Source organism: Condylura cristata, unplaced genomic scaffold, assembly GCF_000260355.1.
Source record: "Condylura cristata isolate star-nosed mole 26May11 unplaced genomic scaffold, ConCri1.0 scaffold00010, whole genome shotgun sequence".
In the NCBI taxonomy this organism is placed as follows: domain Eukaryota; kingdom Metazoa; phylum Chordata; class Mammalia; order Eulipotyphla; family Talpidae; genus Condylura; species Condylura cristata.
Window position 1 is genome coordinate 45,533,060 of NW_004567111.1, and position 18,197 is coordinate 45,551,256.

An 18,197-nucleotide genomic window follows, 5' to 3' on the forward strand; every position below is an offset into this window, starting at 1 on the left:
AGTACATATATACACACTTACATCTGTGTTTATGTGTGTGTGTGTGTGTATGTAGTTGATACTAGTAAATAGAAAGTATTCTCTTTAAATCAACTTTTATCTTTAACAAGCAGGTAGTATGAATCTTACTAAATAAACTAGATAAAGGTTAGTTCTTTAATGTTTTTGATCTCAACCTGATTTTATTGGCTTTGGACTAGACTTGAATATGGAGGAATAGATTTTGCATATAGATGCATGTAGGAATATGTAGTGTATAGTTCAAGTTTAATCTGAAGCAACATGCTGTTTCTTTTTTTCCTTTACCTTCTGTAATAGCTATCAGTAAAAATACTTCTCAAAAAATAATAATAATAAATTTTGGGTGATTTTTATGCAAAATAGAAATAATATGTAACATTGGATTAGTTTCAAGAGATAAAGTAGGTTTCTCTTGTAAAATCTTTGGTTTAATACAGTAAATAGGGGTCTGGAAAAGCTGACAGATTGGTACCAGGTTGTACCAGTCTCATGGCCATTTCTGCTACCTTAGTGCATGCAAATAACATCCAGAGTCCATGCAGCTCTACATTGCGGCCCTTTGTGCACTGTCCTTACTGCCAGCCTGGGTCCCTGTGTCTTCTCATCCCTGTTGTCCTGGGGGAAGCTGACACATTTGGAGCCCTGTCTTCCTCCAGTTGCAGGGGCAGCTTTTTTTTTTTATTATTTACTTAATTATTACAAAAGTTTATTTTTACATCAATTTGCACATTTTTTTTTCCCCATCTCGATTGTAATCCCTGCGGGTTTCCCATCACCAAATTACCTGTGTGCCACCACCATAGTCCTGTGCATTTCCCTCCCCTCCCCCCCTTTTTGATTCCATTCCCCACTCCACCAGCAGGGGCAGCTTTTCTTTACAACTCTGCTTACTGCTAAAGGAGCATGTGTGTTAGGGTAAGGGAGTACCCAAAAAAAGAGATGAAATTGTCTCAGTATGCTGTTTGACAGATTATCCATTTTGTTAATTATTTTATTTGTAGATTTGCCATGTATTAACCACTGTGTGCAAGAAGGAAGGTCTGAATCTTCCTTCACAACTGGCTCATAGACTTGCAGAGAAGTCCTGCAGGAACCTCAGAAAAGCACTACTCATGTGTGAAGCCTGCAGAGTGCAACAGTGAGTACAAGCGGCAGTTACCATAAGCAACATGTTGAAGCATAAGCACACTTTCATTTATCATGTTCTCTTTTTGTCATGTAGATATCCTTTTACTGAAGATCAAGAAATTCCTGAAACTGATTGGGAGGTATATCTGAGGGAGACTGCCAATGCTATTGTCAGTCAGCAGACTCCACAAAGGTAATCAGAAGATGACCAAAAAAGTTTGATCACTACAATTGTAACAGATATTGGTAGCTACTTTTGTACTAACACCATGTCATCTAGAGATAATTGCCCCTCTTAGTTGGTGTGAGAAATGTGTTAAATTATTTTGCTTATAGCAGGTGTTCAAGAAATACTAGTTATTTTTACTTTATTTAAATAAAGTACCTTTTCTTATTTCTAGAGCCCCAGGAAAGGGGGACTTACACTGTTAAGAAATCTTTTATAAAAATTACTTCCTTGATTATTCTAAAATATGTAGCATCTGTGATATTTCAGTGATGATTCTGGAAAGTAATAAATACCCTTTAGAGAGTAGGTAAGTATATAGTGATGTAAAGATACTTGTTTTATGTGTACTTATATTTTAATTATCACCTTTCTTCTTGCTATTTTAAAATGCCATATATTTGTATCTTCCCCTACCCTCTTTCCTGAAAATATTATGAGAAGGACCTTTTACTATGGGGTCAAAGGTTGGCATATTTATTACATTTATTCCTTAGACAGCTTGGTTCCATGCTTCACTATAAACTCTTGCATTGTTCTGGCTATGACAGAACAGCTTTGTTTCCCTTCATGCAACTTTTACTTCACAGTTGCAGCAGTAGCATTATATTATACATTGGGCTTATTTTTTTGTTTAATTGACTAATGTTTTTTTCTTCTACTGTATTGAAGTATGTTCATACTTAATAAGAATTTATATTATAATAATTCTGTCTGGTACTTCCATTATATTTTTATATAACGTATAACCCTGAGTATGAATGTGATGTTAAAAGAGCTCTGAGTATTTTGTTTTAGAAAAATGAACTGAAATTGGGAACAGCTTCTATATGTGTATTCTAAGTATAGGAAAAATAAGAAAATGTCTTCATTGGATTATTTAATTCATAAAATAAAACAGCACAGAAGATAGGCATTTGGAAAAATTACCTTTTATCACAAAATACTTGGAAAAATTACCTTTTATCACAAAATATTACTTTGTTTTATATAGGCTTCTTGAAGTTCGTGGAAGACTCTATGAACTTCTAACTCATTGTATTCCTCCTGAAATAATAATGAAGGTAATCTGAATTCAGATCTTGATATTTATAATCATCAAATATGAATGCCGGGTGTGTGATCACAGGGCATTTGCAATACTAAGATACAATGTCACCTCTTTTTCTCCAGCTTTTTAGTGTAACAGAGGCTTTTTTGAACTTCTGCTGTGTGCCCAGTACCACTATGGCAGTGTTGAAGATAGAGATGGTCTGTCTTAGAGAAGTTATTTTAGTGTAGTGAAATGGGAAACAAGTGAAGATGCAAGATTTCATATTATTATATGTGTAGTATACACTACAATTGTAACCGATGTAAGCAACCTTTTCTAATCATATAGAAATAATCCTGTATGTGTGTGTGTTTCCCAAATTTCAGCAAAGTAACAAGTGAAATAATGTGGAGGGTAGGGCTATGGGAGGTGAATAATGGCAAGTTGAGGTGGGTTAGGTTTAAACTGAGACTTGGAGGATTGAAAGAAACCATATAAATGATTGGGGAACATTATTTCAGACAGCCAAACTCTGTGTGTGGGGAACGAGGCAGTCTGGACTGTGTACAGCACAGCTTTAGATTTGGTCTGTCAGCAACTTACCTTGTTACATTGATCAACTATTTAATGCTAGAGAACCCAGGTTTTCTTGTTTGTATTTATTTAAATTGCATGGTAATACTAACATGAAAAACCTCAAATGTACAAAATGTATGAAGAGAAAAGTATATACCATAATGGTAACCACTTTTAAACATGTTCTAGTCATATAGAAATAATCCTGTGTGTGTCAGTGTCCTGCACTGTTTTCATTCATTGTAATGTGGATGTTGTTTCATTACTGTACAGATCTATCCCATTCTATTTCTGGGGTTCCATTGTGTGACCACATCATAGTTCTTTGAATTTGACCCTTATTGGTACTTTAAGTTTTCTGCAGGTTATTATAATAATAATGCTATAGTAATAACTTTGTACATTTAAATATTTGCAGTGGACGATGATAGCCAGCTACCACAGTTTTACATTTGAGGAAAGGTATATGATTCTTAATTTAGGATAAAGACTACTATCCATATAAAAGAATTAAAGATTTCACAAATAAAAAAAGAGGATGTTTATTTTTACTTTGTTTTGAATGAGATGCATAGTTTGTTCAGTTAGTATTTTTAAAAATAGCTACTTTTTTTATTACTATTTATCTTTCTTCAGGGCCTTCTCACAGAACTTTTACATAATTGTGATGGACAACTGAAAGGAGAAGTGGCCCAGATGGCAGCCTACTATGAACATCGTCTGCAGCTTGGTAGCAAAGCCATTTACCACTTGGAAGCATTTGTGGCCAAATTTATGGCACTTTATAAGAAGTTCATGGAGGATGGATTGGAAGGCATGATGTTCTGACATGTGTCAGTATTTCTTCATAATATTTTTCAGTATCAGCATTTACAGTCAGTTTATACTGGAAGAGCTGCAGGTAAAATAAACACACTATTTAATCATGTCTTATTCGTGTTTTTTGTGATAACTCTTTTGTGAATTATTACTAGTCTTTACCCTCTAAGTTAAATACTTGCCCTTACACTACTGAAGTATTAGGAAATTACAACTAGAAACTTCAGAGTCCAGGAACATGATTGTAACTTACTTTAAGGTTCTTTTGTATTGATCTTCCCATTTTCCATCCAGTGTTTCACCTGCTAGAGAAAATTTATATGTAAAAAGAGCAACATATTTTCCCTATCCTCCAGATGATTTGTTTCTGGCTACAGGTATACATACCTTTGCTTGGCAAGTCATTATCTTTAATCATGTTTTCCCTCAATTAAGAATTATATGTTTGCAGGAAATTTTTTTAAAGATGTATTTATTTGTGCATACAGAACTGGGGTATAGGCCAGAGGCTCAGGGGCAGCGAGAGGCTTCACCAGAGACAGTGGGGAGCAGAACAGGCAGATAATGAAGTACACTGCTGAGGGGAGCAGCGGGCGGGTGAGGAGAGGTCTGCCACACCATGTGGTCACCTCCCGGGCAGGCGGGAATCGAACTCATGCGGAAGTGGTTTCAGCTTCTTAGTACAGTGCTTTAATCCGCTGCACCACCAGGGAGGGCCTTTTGCAGGAAATTTAAGAATTTACTTTGACAAGAGGAAAATTGCAGATACCCTTAGCTTTGAGAGTAGAGACTCAACTTTGTTTCAGTGGTCTAGATTTGGTATTAATTCTCTACTGACAAAACAGGCATGTTTTCATTAAATGTTTGAAACATCTAAAGAAATGTACACAGTGTAATTATGAAGCCAAGGTGTATTTTTGTAGAAATTTCTCTTCTAACAAGTGTACTATTGTGTTCTGTTCTTTGGAGCAATTCTTGTAGAAATTTGATTCATAGAAGAGAATTTGCTCAACAAATTTGTGTGATGGACTCAACAACTTTTAATTTTGGGTAGTGGAAGCAGGATTCAAAATAAAAGTTAAACCATGTACTCTGTGTGTGTTTGTACACACAATGGACTGTTCGTTATTGAAAATTATACTTAGGTTGTTTGTGATGTAGTTGGAACTGAAGGGGATTATGCTAAATGTAATAAGTCAGGAGAAAGACAAATAACTGGTGGTGTCACTTGCATGTGGAATAAAAAGAAACAGTGTCTGATAAAGTCAGACTAGTGAGAAACCCCAGAAATATGGCTACCAAGTGGTCAGAGGAGAGAAAAACAAAGAGGAGAGGGTATATGTGGACTGTGGTGGTAGAGGGATTATGGGCACTTCATAGCGGGTATGAAGGGAGAGCCGATACCTCTAGAGCACATACAATATGGTAAACCAGTGTTACCTCAAAAACAAAGTTAAGCCAACAAAAGGTTTTAAATTTAACTAAAATAATCAGGAAATGTGTAATTGACCCAAATTTACACACAAACTCCTAAAACAGCTTAGACTGACATTGTTCAGGTCTAGAGAAATAGTTTGCTTTTATTGTGGGTATTAAGTCCCATCTGACAGTCTCAGTCTGAGGGTTATATGGTGGGAGGTAGATTGACATTTTTACTGAAAGAACTAGAGAGGTGAAGTTTGGGAAAAGTAAGACTAATTTGCATATTGAAAATTGGGGAGAAATTTGGTAATAATCTCTGATATTTAAAAATGATGAACTTGAAAATGAGTGAGCTATGATTGCATTTCTGTGGAGTAGTACTTGGCAATGGAATCCCTAGACTAGTACCAGCTTTATCTGGGAACTCAAAAATGCAAACCTTTAGGTTTCATCAAAAATTACGGGAATGGGACTAAGGAGTTTTGTATCTCTGTTCCACATGATTATGCACACCAAAGAGAGAGCTATTGCTCTAGAGAATGTAGACTCAGTATCAATGCATAAAAAATTAAAGACATAGGGCCTTCTCTGGTGGTGCAGCGGGTTAAAGCACAGTACTAAGAAACTAAAACTCAGTATGAGTTCTATCTCTGGCCTGGGAGGTGATCCACATGGCGCGGCAGACCCCTTTTGACCTGTTCCCCTCAGCATTGTACTTCATTAGTAGGCCATGTGCTGTTCCCCACTTTGATGAATCCTCTCACCTCCCCCTGCACCTCTGGCCTGTACCTCAGCTCTGTATGCATAAATAAATATAAATACATCTTTAAAACACACACACAAAAATTAGAGCAACATTTATTTCCACATGAAGAACTTTCTAACAATTATATTTTCTGAACAGCATAGAAAATAGAGCTCCTTATAAATATTAAGTATTATGGATAGTTGATGAAGAATGAAATGCTTATCTAGGCATTCCACTGGGTCTTTTTTGCTTATAACTATAAAACTAGGAGTTACTGTAACTATACAGTAAAACAAATCAGCTATATAATTTATACAATAAAACATACAATTTAAGTCTTACTTTTTTTTTTTTTAAGATTTATTTATTTATGCATACAGAACTGGGGTACAGGCCAGAGGTTCAGGGTGGTTAGAGGCTTCACCAGAGACGGTGGGGAGCAGAACAGGCAGATAGATGAAGTACACTGCTGAGGAGAGCAGTGGAGAGGTCTGCTGTCCCATGTGGATCACCTCTGGGGCAGGAATCGAACTCATGCTGCAGTGGCTTTAGCTTCTTAGTGCTGTGCTTTAACCTAATGTGCCACCAGGGAGGGCCTTTCAGTCTTAATTTTTAACAAATATATTCAGTGTAACCACCATCATATTCAAAATAGAAGATTCTATCTCCCTAAAAAGTTCCTTCACGTCCCGTTGTGGACAGTGTGGCCCTTCTCTGGTCTAAGTGACTGCTGATCTGCGGCATCATAAATTTGTTTTGCCTGTTTAAGGGTAATCAAATACTGTATGATTGTTCTTGTTGGACTTGTGATTCATCTGTTTGATAAAGTGCTGGGTTCAGAAAGAGGGATACTTCAGTTACTCCTGAAAAAAGTTTTACTAGGTTTCCCCTTTCAGTGATACAGGGAGAGTTTGCCTAGGGGACAAAGACTTTTGCACAAGCACAGGCAGACAAAAGTTACATTTTAAAAGGGCATGTTTATTAGGAAAGTGAGAAGAAAAAAAAAAAGAGGCACCTGCAGTAGTCACAGGTGGCAGAAGAGCTGTATCTTGCCATTGCAGAAGTTGTGTTGATAGTGTTCTTTTTGGGAAATGTTCGCTATTGTTTAATTACTTCAATGGGGTAACCAGGTTGATTTGTAGAAACTGGTGATGCTCTGCAATGACCCTCAATCTCCATATTCCCACCTCCAGTTTTTGGTCTTGTGACATCGCCATCCTAAATTTTTTACTCTTAGCCACCATTATAACTGCATGTTTCATTTGTGTCTTTAGCTTTTATCTGTCTTCATTGTGGGGCTGTAATGTTGGGGTGAGGCTGGAGGCATGGGGATGAAAGAGTTTACCAGAGACAGTTGAGAACAGAAAAGGCAGTTTAAAGTACCCTGTGAGAGTGCAAGAGGCAAGACAGATGTCTGTAGGAAAAAGGATTTGAGATGCTCCTTTATATTGTCTATAAGTTGGAGTACTATAGTGTACAGTTTCCTGCTGGGTTGTCTGGTCTCTGGTGGCACTTGCTATTGATACAATGTGTCCTGGCCAGCTTCTGCATTCCTGGAGCTAGGTTATTTTTTCTGGTGATGATGGTCTGTCTTATGGCATGATTCCAGTGGAAACCTTACAGATTCTCTTAATTTCTCAAATCTCCCAAATCTACCTGCTGACAAGGAGTGTGGACTTAGTTTTCCACCTTATTAAGTTCTACCCAGTCAGTCATGACTGTATACACTTTATATAACCTACTCTTTGATGGACCATTGAGTTTCTAGATTTTGGTTATTAGCATTTCTGTGAATTAAAAAAAATCTTTTTGTAGACATGGTTTTTCATTTCTCTTGAGTAAATATAAAGGGGTGTAATGACTAGACATAAGTTTCAATTTTAAGTAGTTGCTAAACAAATTTCCCAAAATGAGCCTATCTTTTTACATTCCCACTAGTGTTAACAGGATACTTCCCAAGGAAAAGTGAGTTTCCAGGTTCTCTGTTCCACCCAAGGGATACATACTGAATTTTTGGGGTTGGGAAGGGAAGAATATGAAGGCTATCTTGAGCTGCTTTGATACAGATACCCTCTGCTTCAATTTTATGCTTTCATATGTAAGTTAAAGTCTTTAAAATTTGAAGTGAAATATATATCACAACAAAATTTGTACATGTTTTTCCTTCTCATTTTTTTACCTAAGTGCTATTTTATACTCTATGAGAATTGTAGGAATTTAAATGTTATTTCCAAATTATAGCACTTCAAATCATGAAACACATTCCTTAAAAAATGAGAAATCAACACTTGGCAGCAGTTTTTCTTATACCTAGTTCTCAAGAAAAAAGATAATTGTTTCATATTTTTCAGGTTGATGAACTAAATTTCACTAGTTATTCTCCCCTAGTTCCTTTCCTGTTTATTATGCAGAAATTTGGAACATTACCATGAGATGTTCTTTATCAGTTTGATTGTCTACAAGTCTACAAGACTTACAATAAATTACCTTCCCCTCCAGAACTTTGCAAAAATAGTGGTCCCTGTAAACCTTGGCTCATGTCTAAATTACAGCCTATTGCTGGTTAAAAATGCTATATGGTTCCTTTGTGGCTTGGTACCATCTGTGCCTGTTGCAACTCTTGATTAGCTGATTGCCCACTAAAGTTGCTGTTTCTTTAATAGAGAAGCATAAGAAACTTCAGCAACTTACTGAAAAGCAGCTGTGTAAAATAGTCACTAGTGGCATTGTAAGTCTCATAGACCACAATCAAACTGATGAAGAATATCTCATGGTAATGTTCCAAATTTCTGAATTCTAAGGGAAAAAATCCCATACCGCTTTCCAGAATAACATTAAGTACCTTTATGTGCGACAATATCCTAGATTCCTTATAGACATTTTTCATTTGACTCTAACCATCTGTAAGTGTTATTGTCTGTTTTGCAGATGAGGAAACCGGATCCAGGTACCTGGACCATTTTCACTCTAGTAAATTCACATCTACCAAAGAAGAAATGGGCTCTCAGTACTACACAACTAATCCTATTTCTCTGACCAACTCTCTGTAATGCCTCTTGTAAAACTTTAGAGCAGATAACTGTACCTTGTTAGTTATCAAAACCAAACTTGTATATATTCTCACATTGCTTTAGCTTCATTAGTATGCATCCCATTTACTCTGAGTATGCATATTATTTTTATAAAAGGGAACCTGTGTATTTTTGTTTTTAATTAATCTCTCCAACTGGTCCTCTAGCTTTTATTTTTAAACATCTTGGCTGTGTTTCTAATTCCTCCAATTTTAGCTTGTTTCAGAATCTTACTATGTCTTTTGTTCTTGTATTTTCAGTGCCTCTCTCAAACTGGATCCTTTGGTTTTGATTTTCCAAATATTATAGTTCAAACAGACAAAAAATGACTGAGCATTTACACTAATATTTTACAATGACTAATTGTATTTGCTTGAGCACATACCCATTTTTCCATCCTCCAGTCATCTGTTTTTTATGCATTTCATTGTAAGTTACAAATACCAGTACATTCTATCAAGTCTGTTAGCATACAAACCATTATCTGGACAGTTTAATAAGATAAGTAATTAAATAAAAGAGAAAAATTCTTTTTATTAGCATATGATGTGCTTATTAGCTAGAAAATCCTGCAGAATTTCTTTAATTGAATTTAGTTGGCTTCCAAAAGTTAATATAGAAAAAAATATTTTGTAGCTGTAAGCTATTGGGAAATATAATTTAACATTCAATTCATAATACATCACAATATTAAAACTTAGTAATTTAATAAGCAATGTTCAATACCTATACATTTAAAATTTTAGAAATCATTGGATAGGAAAAATTAAAGGATAACTATATAAATGGAATGGTAGGTTTTAGATTACAATATTCAATATTAGGGTGTCAGTTCCAAGAAATGTGACAATATTTAGTGGAAAAGTAATATTCAGTGGAAAAGTAATTGTGAAATTAGTAGCAGTTATTACATGTAATACATTAATATTATACTTGACATTTGAAACTAATAGTATATACCAACTGTTTTGATATACAGTTTACCTTCTTTATTTTACTTAATTCTCATGCAAACTCTCATGCAGAATTTATCCCTATATTAAGAAAAAATTCCTTGTCAAGTGATACTGAAGAACACATAAATATATATATCTTGAATTAGGAGCCTCAATAGTAAGATGTCAATTCTTTCCAAAGTGATATATAATTTGTGTTCTAATGATCATTTGTGTTGTATCTGTAATCATATAACCCCCTCAATATAATTCTTGCCTTAACTAGTCCCAAATACTTTAAATTAGAAAAAAATAGATTTTAACATTTACTATTTATCTTCATTATATTCTGAATACTCAAGATCAGTATATCTTCCTTTCCACTCAGTCTGAAGAGTTTTCGGAAGTATCTAGTACTACATAATCTAGTGGCAGGTTCTCTTACTAATTGCCTTAATTTTTGAAGGATATTTTCAACAGACATGGAATTCCAGATTGACTAGTTTTTCTTTAGTCAGCTTTAAGGTTGTTTTAAATTATTGTTATGTTAGCAACTTAAACAACATAAATTATCTTACAGTTTTGGATGTCAGAAGTCTAAAGTGGGTTTTACTGGACTAAAATCAAGGTGTTTATGTGAAGTGTACCTTCTGGAGACTGAGAATAGTCATTCCTTTGCTTTTTCTGGATCATAGGGATGAGTTCATGGCTCCTTTTATCTTCAGAGCCATAAATTAGCATCTTTCAATTTCTTTCTCACTTTTTTTTCACCTTATCTCTGAATCTGTCCTTCCTCCAACTTCATTGAAATATATTTTACACAACATTGTACAAGTGGGTGTACAATGTGATGATTTGGCCCAATGAAATGATTAAGGTTAATTACAAATCCATCACCTTTCATAGCTGCATTTTTTTTGTTGTTGTGTAAAAATTTAAGTTCTCTTAGTAAAGAGAATATTATGTATACTTTCAGGTATACAGTACACTGTTAAGTAGTCATTTTCTGCCATGTAGTCAGTCTCCAGAAATTACTCATGCTATAGCTGGAAGTTTTTACACCTGAACCACTTGTAAGGAGAAAATGCCATCCTCTTTACACAGAAAATCAACTAAATGTCATTATTGTAAGCCTAAAATACTAGAAAGAAACAAAAATTATTTTATGCCTGAAACAGTCTAATGAGCTTAGGAAGACAAGGAGTAACTAGATTAGTTTGAAAAACATATTTTGTCAAACCAAAAAGGAGTAGATGATTAAGAAAATGAATGAGGATAGGTCAATTAAACTTGAGTAGGAGCTTTATATTTAAGCATTTATTAAAAAAAGAAAAAGTGTAACCAGGAAAAGTAAAGTTTGAACATGAGGTTAGATCAATACAGAAAGGAAAAAAAGAAACCCACTTTGTGACAGCCCTTACAGAAGGGAGCTATTTTGCTATTACTAGACCAGAAATGAAGGAACCCCACATGAATCTAAGAGCAAGCTGGAGTGTGTCTCCCAAGAAAGTCATTGAGGAATTTAGCAGGGTGGTCCCCAGATTCCTTGCTCTACCCTAAAAGAGGGTAGAACTGAGCAGGGAGAATAATCTGGAGAGGAGACTGAGATGATGAAAGCAGGAGAGGGAGCCAGGAGACCTGAGGGAGGCACATGGACCAGAGAGACATGTGAAGAAGCTTTGTCTTTGTTTCTTGGCCCTAGACTGGTTTAAACAGATGTGGGTGAGAGACCCATGAGGAGGTTGACTATGGCAGTCTTTACCTTGATTTTCATTTTGGTGTTTTCCTCCCAGACTTGTCTGGTCATTTCTGACCCTTTTCTGTGGGTCCCTGCCAGAGGTACTTTAGACTTGTGGTGGGCTTTCAGGCCTTGTTTTGGGTCAAGCCCTTCTGGGATGGGTAACTTTGGGCTTTTAATTTATAGACTATATTCTTAGTCTCTTCTGTATTGTACTAATAATTGTATTAAAGTTCCTTTCCATTAAGATCTTACATGTTTTGTCTTGATGTGGCGGATGGCAGAACCCATTTAGAGCATGCAGGTTTGAGGGTACAGAGTACCCCTCTCTTTCTGCCCTGTAACTTCTGAAAGCCACTGATCCTCACTTTGGACAAATGGAGAACCAGGAGTGAGCTGAATTGAGAGAGAAAATGTGAAATATTAAAAAGATTTTCCTTAGTTGAGTTTCCATTTTACATAATCATTATAGGTGGAGAAACACATTCCCTTTGCTTTGAGGGAGCTTATTGATTTTAGTCATTAAATCTTTTAAAAGTAGGATCTTAAAAACATACGGAGAGATCTAGATATGATTATGAACTAAGTCTGGGACTTGGTTAAGTGTTTAATGGGAGAATTTCTCTTAGGGGGATTACTTCATCCAGCGTGAGAGAGCCAAAATTTGAGCAGTGATCTCAGAACTTGTCAGTTTCTTCTTGCTTCTGCAGCAGATTATGATAAATCTAGGGTAGTTATAAAAGATCTGAGCCAGTTAGTAAAGGTTAAAGTATCCTGAAGGGAGATACTCTGTACTAGCAACATTAACTCTCAGATGGGTTAGAGAAAGAAAGAGGCAATTTTAAGAAATAGATTAAATTGTTGAGAACTTTGAATAGCTTTCCTGAGAGGAACAGGCAAATAGCAGAGGGAAATTAAATTCAGTGGTATGTCCCAGTACTTCAGAAAAAAATGTAGTAGGAAGAAAACTACTTCAAATTCTAGGACATTTAAAACTGGTTTTCCAAGAGACACAAGCTTCAGAAACATCAAAATCACTTAGTGCAAGAATCTGTTGAAGGTGATTCTTCAACTAAATCATACTGGGAATGAAAAAGAATTCTTCCCAAGGGGTCAGGTTTCACAGCTCATGTAATCCCAGAGTTTGAGAAGATGAAACAGCAATCATGGCAGAGAAAATGCCTGTCCCTGAGAGATGGTGCAGCTGTGTCACCAGACAGAGCTGATCCTCAGAACAGCGTTAGGGGCCTGAAGCACAATGGGAAAACGAAATTAAGAGGTCTTATATATGCTGGGTGAGGAAGGAAGACATTTGATATGAATCCTCACTCCAGTTTCTGTGGCTGGAATTTACCCTAATGATTTCTTAGTTTCCAGGAGTCAGAAGTGTCTCACATGACTTCTGCATAAGAATAAAGGAAGGATAGATTTCTTTTTTTTCTTCACCAAGAAACAAATGTAGAGAAATGTAAATGAAAATGCAATATATGTAATCCGAAAATAACTTGTTTGGAGAATTTTTTTGGCTTAAGTAAACAGATCATGAAATCCAAATAGTTGGTCTTTCCTTCTAGACCAAAGCAAGCAAGGAGAGAGGACAAATGATATATTGGGGCCTGCAACACGATTCCCCTGACATGATTTTCCTCCATTGGGAAGGCAACATTTTGCGTCCCTTTAAACAGCCTCCTCCTCACTAGTAATATTTCATTTTTATAAAATAAGTACTGCAGTGACTTTTTAAAGTAGCCACAGACTTTATTTCTCGTTATTTAAGACTCCTGTTCAAACAGATCATTTACTATTTTAAAACATTGCCAGACAACTGCAGTGTGCCAGTTAAAACCTGCATGTTAATTTCAATAGTTAAGGGTAATAGTAAGCTTAATTTTAAGTGGCATTAATTTAATCATCACAGTAAAGTGATGTCTTGTTTAACATAAATACTAATTGTTGCTGATTGTGGGATGACTTCGTAAAGGGAAGAATTATGACATTTTCATGTTGGAGATAACTTGTGGAATCATTGCAGGTCAGTGATAGTGGGACTATTCATCTCGAAGAGACAAATCCAACTCCACTTAGAGACTCGAAAAATGGCTTTTCACTAGTTCTTTGCCTATTCCAACTGTGCAATAACAAAGTACTGCAACCAATTACCGTTGGTAACCTTTGCAATTAAACTGCCCCTGAAAATGTGTGCAGCTGTTTTCATCAGTAGTAGAAATGCCTATTCTAAAGCCTCTGGAAACTTTAAATTTTCCTTTATGTATTTGGCACCTGCAAAAATATATGTCTTGTTATTTTATGTGTTACAATATGAAAAGGTTACCTTCCAGGATAATTGGGCAAATGCAGTCAAATAGCATTATAGATTTATTTAGTTCTACAAGTCATGCCTCTAGACATTTTAAGATGAAGTATTTGTCCGTTCAATTAATCAAATATGTTGTTCCTTTTCAGTTAGCTAGGTCACTGAGGTCTCTATTCAGTCAGCATTTTCCCTATTATTTGGCTGATTTCCACCACTGAGAATTAGATCTGGTAATTAAATCCAATCTCAGCAAACTTGTTTTTCAGGTAGTTTACTTAGGTTCTATGCAAAATGGAATCCCTTAAGACAGAGGATTAACATGTTGTGAAGCGTAATTGCAGTGAAGTATATTTATTTTTCAAAGAAGAGCTTATAGACTTCCCTTTGACTTGATTCAGCTTCAGTGTCTTTATGCCACTTTTTCCATTGTTGATACCCTTTGTAGTGTGATTTGCTTCTGTTTTTTTCTGTTGTTTTTCTACATCACTAAAGTGCTTTTGTCAATGATTATAAATTAGTATGTTCCCAATGATTTATACACATGTACATACATACACATATATAGCAAAATGCTTTAAAAATGACACATAAATATAAATGTTTAAAATTGTACTAATAACTATTTAACACAAGTTAGTTATGTATTTTAACTGTCTATTTTGATATATATATCTTTTCTAAAAATTATTTTTAAATGTTTTATTAAAGTGTGGACATTAATCTACCACTAAAGTCCTACTTTTTTATATAAGTCTCCTATAGTTGTGTCTTAAATTGCTGAGTGTTTTGATTTAGTATCTTTGCAACTAGCAATTTAAATGTCCTGACATTCTATAGGGAATAGGTAAATCAAGATTCAAAAATATAATGAGGCTTGCTGATTTGAAGTCACTTCTAAACCCAACTTATTTAGTCTACTTCGAAGTTTTCAGCTGCAGAGTTTCATCATAGAATGGGATTTACAAATTGCTGTCATTATTTTATAATAAATTCTTTACATGAATTTTGAAGAAATGTGAAAGTTCTCCAAAGGCCTTAAGGATAGTGTTCCCACAGAGAACTTTCATTTGTCTTGTTGGTTGATTTGCTTGAATTTCTATGTAGGAGTCTTTAGAATGATGTTCCCTCCAGTTACAAACTTCTTTTACTGACAGATTTCTTTTTATATTTACAACCACAAGTTGCTATGGACTAAAGGTAGTCCCCCTAAACTCATGTGTTAAAACCTAATCTCCAGTGCAATTAAATTTGAAAGAGATTAGGTCCCAAGGGTGGAGTCCTCATAAACAGGATTGTGACCTTTTAAAATAGACCTAGAGGGCTCCCTTGTCCATTCTTCCAGGGGATGACAAGGTGAAAAGATATCCACCTAAAAACCAGGAAGTATACCCTCACCTGACAATTTGTGCCTTGATCTTGGACTACCTAGCCTTCAGAACTGTGGAAAATAAACTCTTGTTTATAGGTCACCCAGTTTTTTCTAGTCAAACATCAGTTATGCATACATGCATATAACATACCTATATACACACATTCATATACACACATTACATAGCATGTAACACGTGCAGTAATGACAATGCAAATCAGGTGGTTACAAATCTTTGTTTTTATGGTTTGATATCTCTGCTAGATAGCAGACATTACAGCTTCATCGATTTATCACCCTTTCTGTCACCTGCCCAGGGATGGGAGGATGCTGAAAAAAGGCAGAGTGGCTTTATGCTATACAGGAATTTAAAAAGCTCATAGTCTGTAAGTCTTTGCCATGGAAATACTTTGGTATCAGCTAAGACATTCTCACACCCATTGGGCTAAGGTTAGTTCACCTATGTATTGCTGTGTTGTTCTAGATCCACCTTTAATTCTCAATCACTGAGAGATTGTTCGTGCCAAATTGTATCTTCATGCTGTTTGGTGCTCTCTGGCATAATGAAGAAACTTGTTGGATGCTGGATATGTACCCAGACTCAGATCAACTATGGCCCTTGTTCTAGGTCCCCCAGTTTATCACTGTGTCTGTTTTCTGCATGGTGGGATTAGATACACTTAAATCCTTGCCAATTTTGAGGGTGCAACTGAGCATAGATTTCCTTTGTTCTAAATCTCCTCAACCTTTATTTGGGGGGGTTTTGCCATTTTCGGCCCTTTCACCCCTGACACTTAGCCAGGAAAGGAGCAGATTGACCCTAAGATTTCTTCTCAAGGACATCACCTACATTTAATTGTTATGAATCTTCCTTTCATTATTTTATCTATCCCCCAGTTTAGTCCAGCTGAGAGTGGAGGTTTTAGAGTTGGAAGATGGAGGAAATAGCATGACCAGTAATGATGGAATAAATATGTGCAGAACAAATATGAGAAATAGCAGACACAATCTTGGGGAGTGTGATGGAGGTAAGGAAGTAAACTCAGTATCTGTTGGGAGAATGGTGAGGTTGGGTTAAAAGTAGATCATTGTTTGAAGTTTTAAACTCTAGTAATGTTTTTCCTCTGGGTAATCAGAAGTCTGAACATTCTTTTATTTAAGCAGAAATTATGTTGTCGAATAAAGGGGATAGATTCTAGAGACTGGAAATATTTGACATGAAGTAATATATAGGGGATGTATGAATGAGGGAGAACATTCAAATATGAGTCCAAGTACCGGGTGATGATGATTATGTTTTGTAGGCAGAAGGGGATTCAGTCTTAAGAGGTATTATGTTTCAGAGGCTAGTATGAAACATTTGGTAAATTCTTTGGAATGTGGGGGGTTGGACTTCAGAAGAGAGAGAAATCCTAGGGATGCAGCTATAAATGAAAAAACAAAGGCACTAATTGGTTATAGTTGAAACTTTGGGAAGAGAAGAGCGAAGATAAAGGAGAATATCTTGGAATATTAAAGAATGGTCAGAAATTGATAGAGGAAAACAAAATTAGGACAATGAATATGACTTAGAAGCATTGCTTGGAGAGCAATCATAAGCATCAAATATTGCAGGAGAGTTTTCCAAGAATAGGGTCAGTTTGCTGTCCAGAGAAATCCTGTCAATTCACACAACTTGAAAGTGTTATAAAAATGAACTTTAGTGCTTGCTAATTCTATCAGCAAACTGCAGGGAAGTAAATTCTGAAGAATCTCTACTGAAGATGGGAGAGTATAATTACAGATTAGACTAAATTTAGTAGCGCTGCATCATTCTAATAGCATATGGATCCCATGTGCTAGCCCAGTGATTAGAATTCATTCTAAATGTTGAGTTGGTTAGTTGAATAAAAACTAGCTTCACAAAGCTCTGCAGTTTATAAACTTAGTTTATCACAAAATGCTCCATGCAATATAGCCTGTCTACCCAAGAAAGTGCTTGAGCAGTTTCATCAAATATAACTATGCCCTCCAAGAGATCTCAGAAGAAACTATCTTGTCTTCGCAAAGGTTTTAAGGAACATATCGGTGAAGCAAGAATCTTTGGGAAGTTCAATAGTTGAGGGCTTCTTTACTGTAGGCTTAAGATGTCAATTGCAAGTGTTGCAAGATATATCATCTCATAAAATTCAGGGGAGTAGAGGAGATGGAAACTCCATATACCCAAGACAAACTGGTTTTCAAGAGCAGAGGCTAAATATGGTTACTTTAATGGGCAGCTGGGATAATAGTCAATTGAAAAAATAACTTGACAGATTTGGGAAGTAGGTAATTGATCATGGAATCCCAGATCAGAACCTCGTTATGATTCTTGTTGATGTATTTATTTAATTTGTTTTCTTACATCGTTTTAATCTTGGAATAGTATTTGATTTCTCCCCTAACTCATAAACCTTTTTAATGCAAGTTTTGTTGGCCAACTTTGTGCTTCAGGTAATGTTCTTCATGATATCAAGCAACTATTCAAAAGAAATGGAGGGATCTTAAGGTCAGGGACTGATGATGCCAATAGTTGTCTTCCTTTTTTAGGAGGAGTTGAAATCTCCTGGTTGAGAAACACTGTATCATACAGGATTGGATATTTTCAAGTGAGGATTATAGACAGATAGGTAGGAAGGGTACAGGACTACTGTATTAGACATCCATTGTTTGGCACCTGGCATCCAAACATCCTTCTATTTGTGGGAAATCCTTCCATCTGTGATTCTTGTGGAAGGGATGTCTCTCCTCCATTATGGATACTGAAATGGACTGGCAC

General features: G+C 35.8%; 1 protein-coding gene across 3 annotated transcripts in view; it reads left to right on the forward strand.

Moving 5' to 3' along the window:
- The window catches only part of RFC3 (replication factor C (activator 1) 3, 38kDa), a 66,299-nt gene extending 57,168 nt beyond the window's left edge, over positions 1-9,131 (forward strand). Inside the window, exons 6-10 of one of the 3 annotated variants that reach the window (XR_001145314.1) lie at positions 1,023-1,159; positions 1,244-1,342; positions 2,370-2,439; positions 3,621-3,885; positions 8,902-9,131. Coding sequence is in view for 2 of the 3 variants with exons in the window: in XM_012723181.1 (XP_012578635.1) it covers positions 1,023-1,159; positions 1,244-1,342; positions 2,370-2,439; positions 3,621-3,812 (498 nt within the window). In the remaining variant the exon portion in view is untranslated. Of the gene's footprint in view, positions 1-1,022; positions 1,160-1,243; positions 1,343-2,369; positions 2,440-3,620; positions 4,125-8,901 lie in introns of those variants that run through there. The other 2 variants (XM_012723181.1, XM_004680198.1) reach the window with 2 other exon arrangements.
- Positions 9,132-18,197: the final 9,066 nt, after the last annotated feature.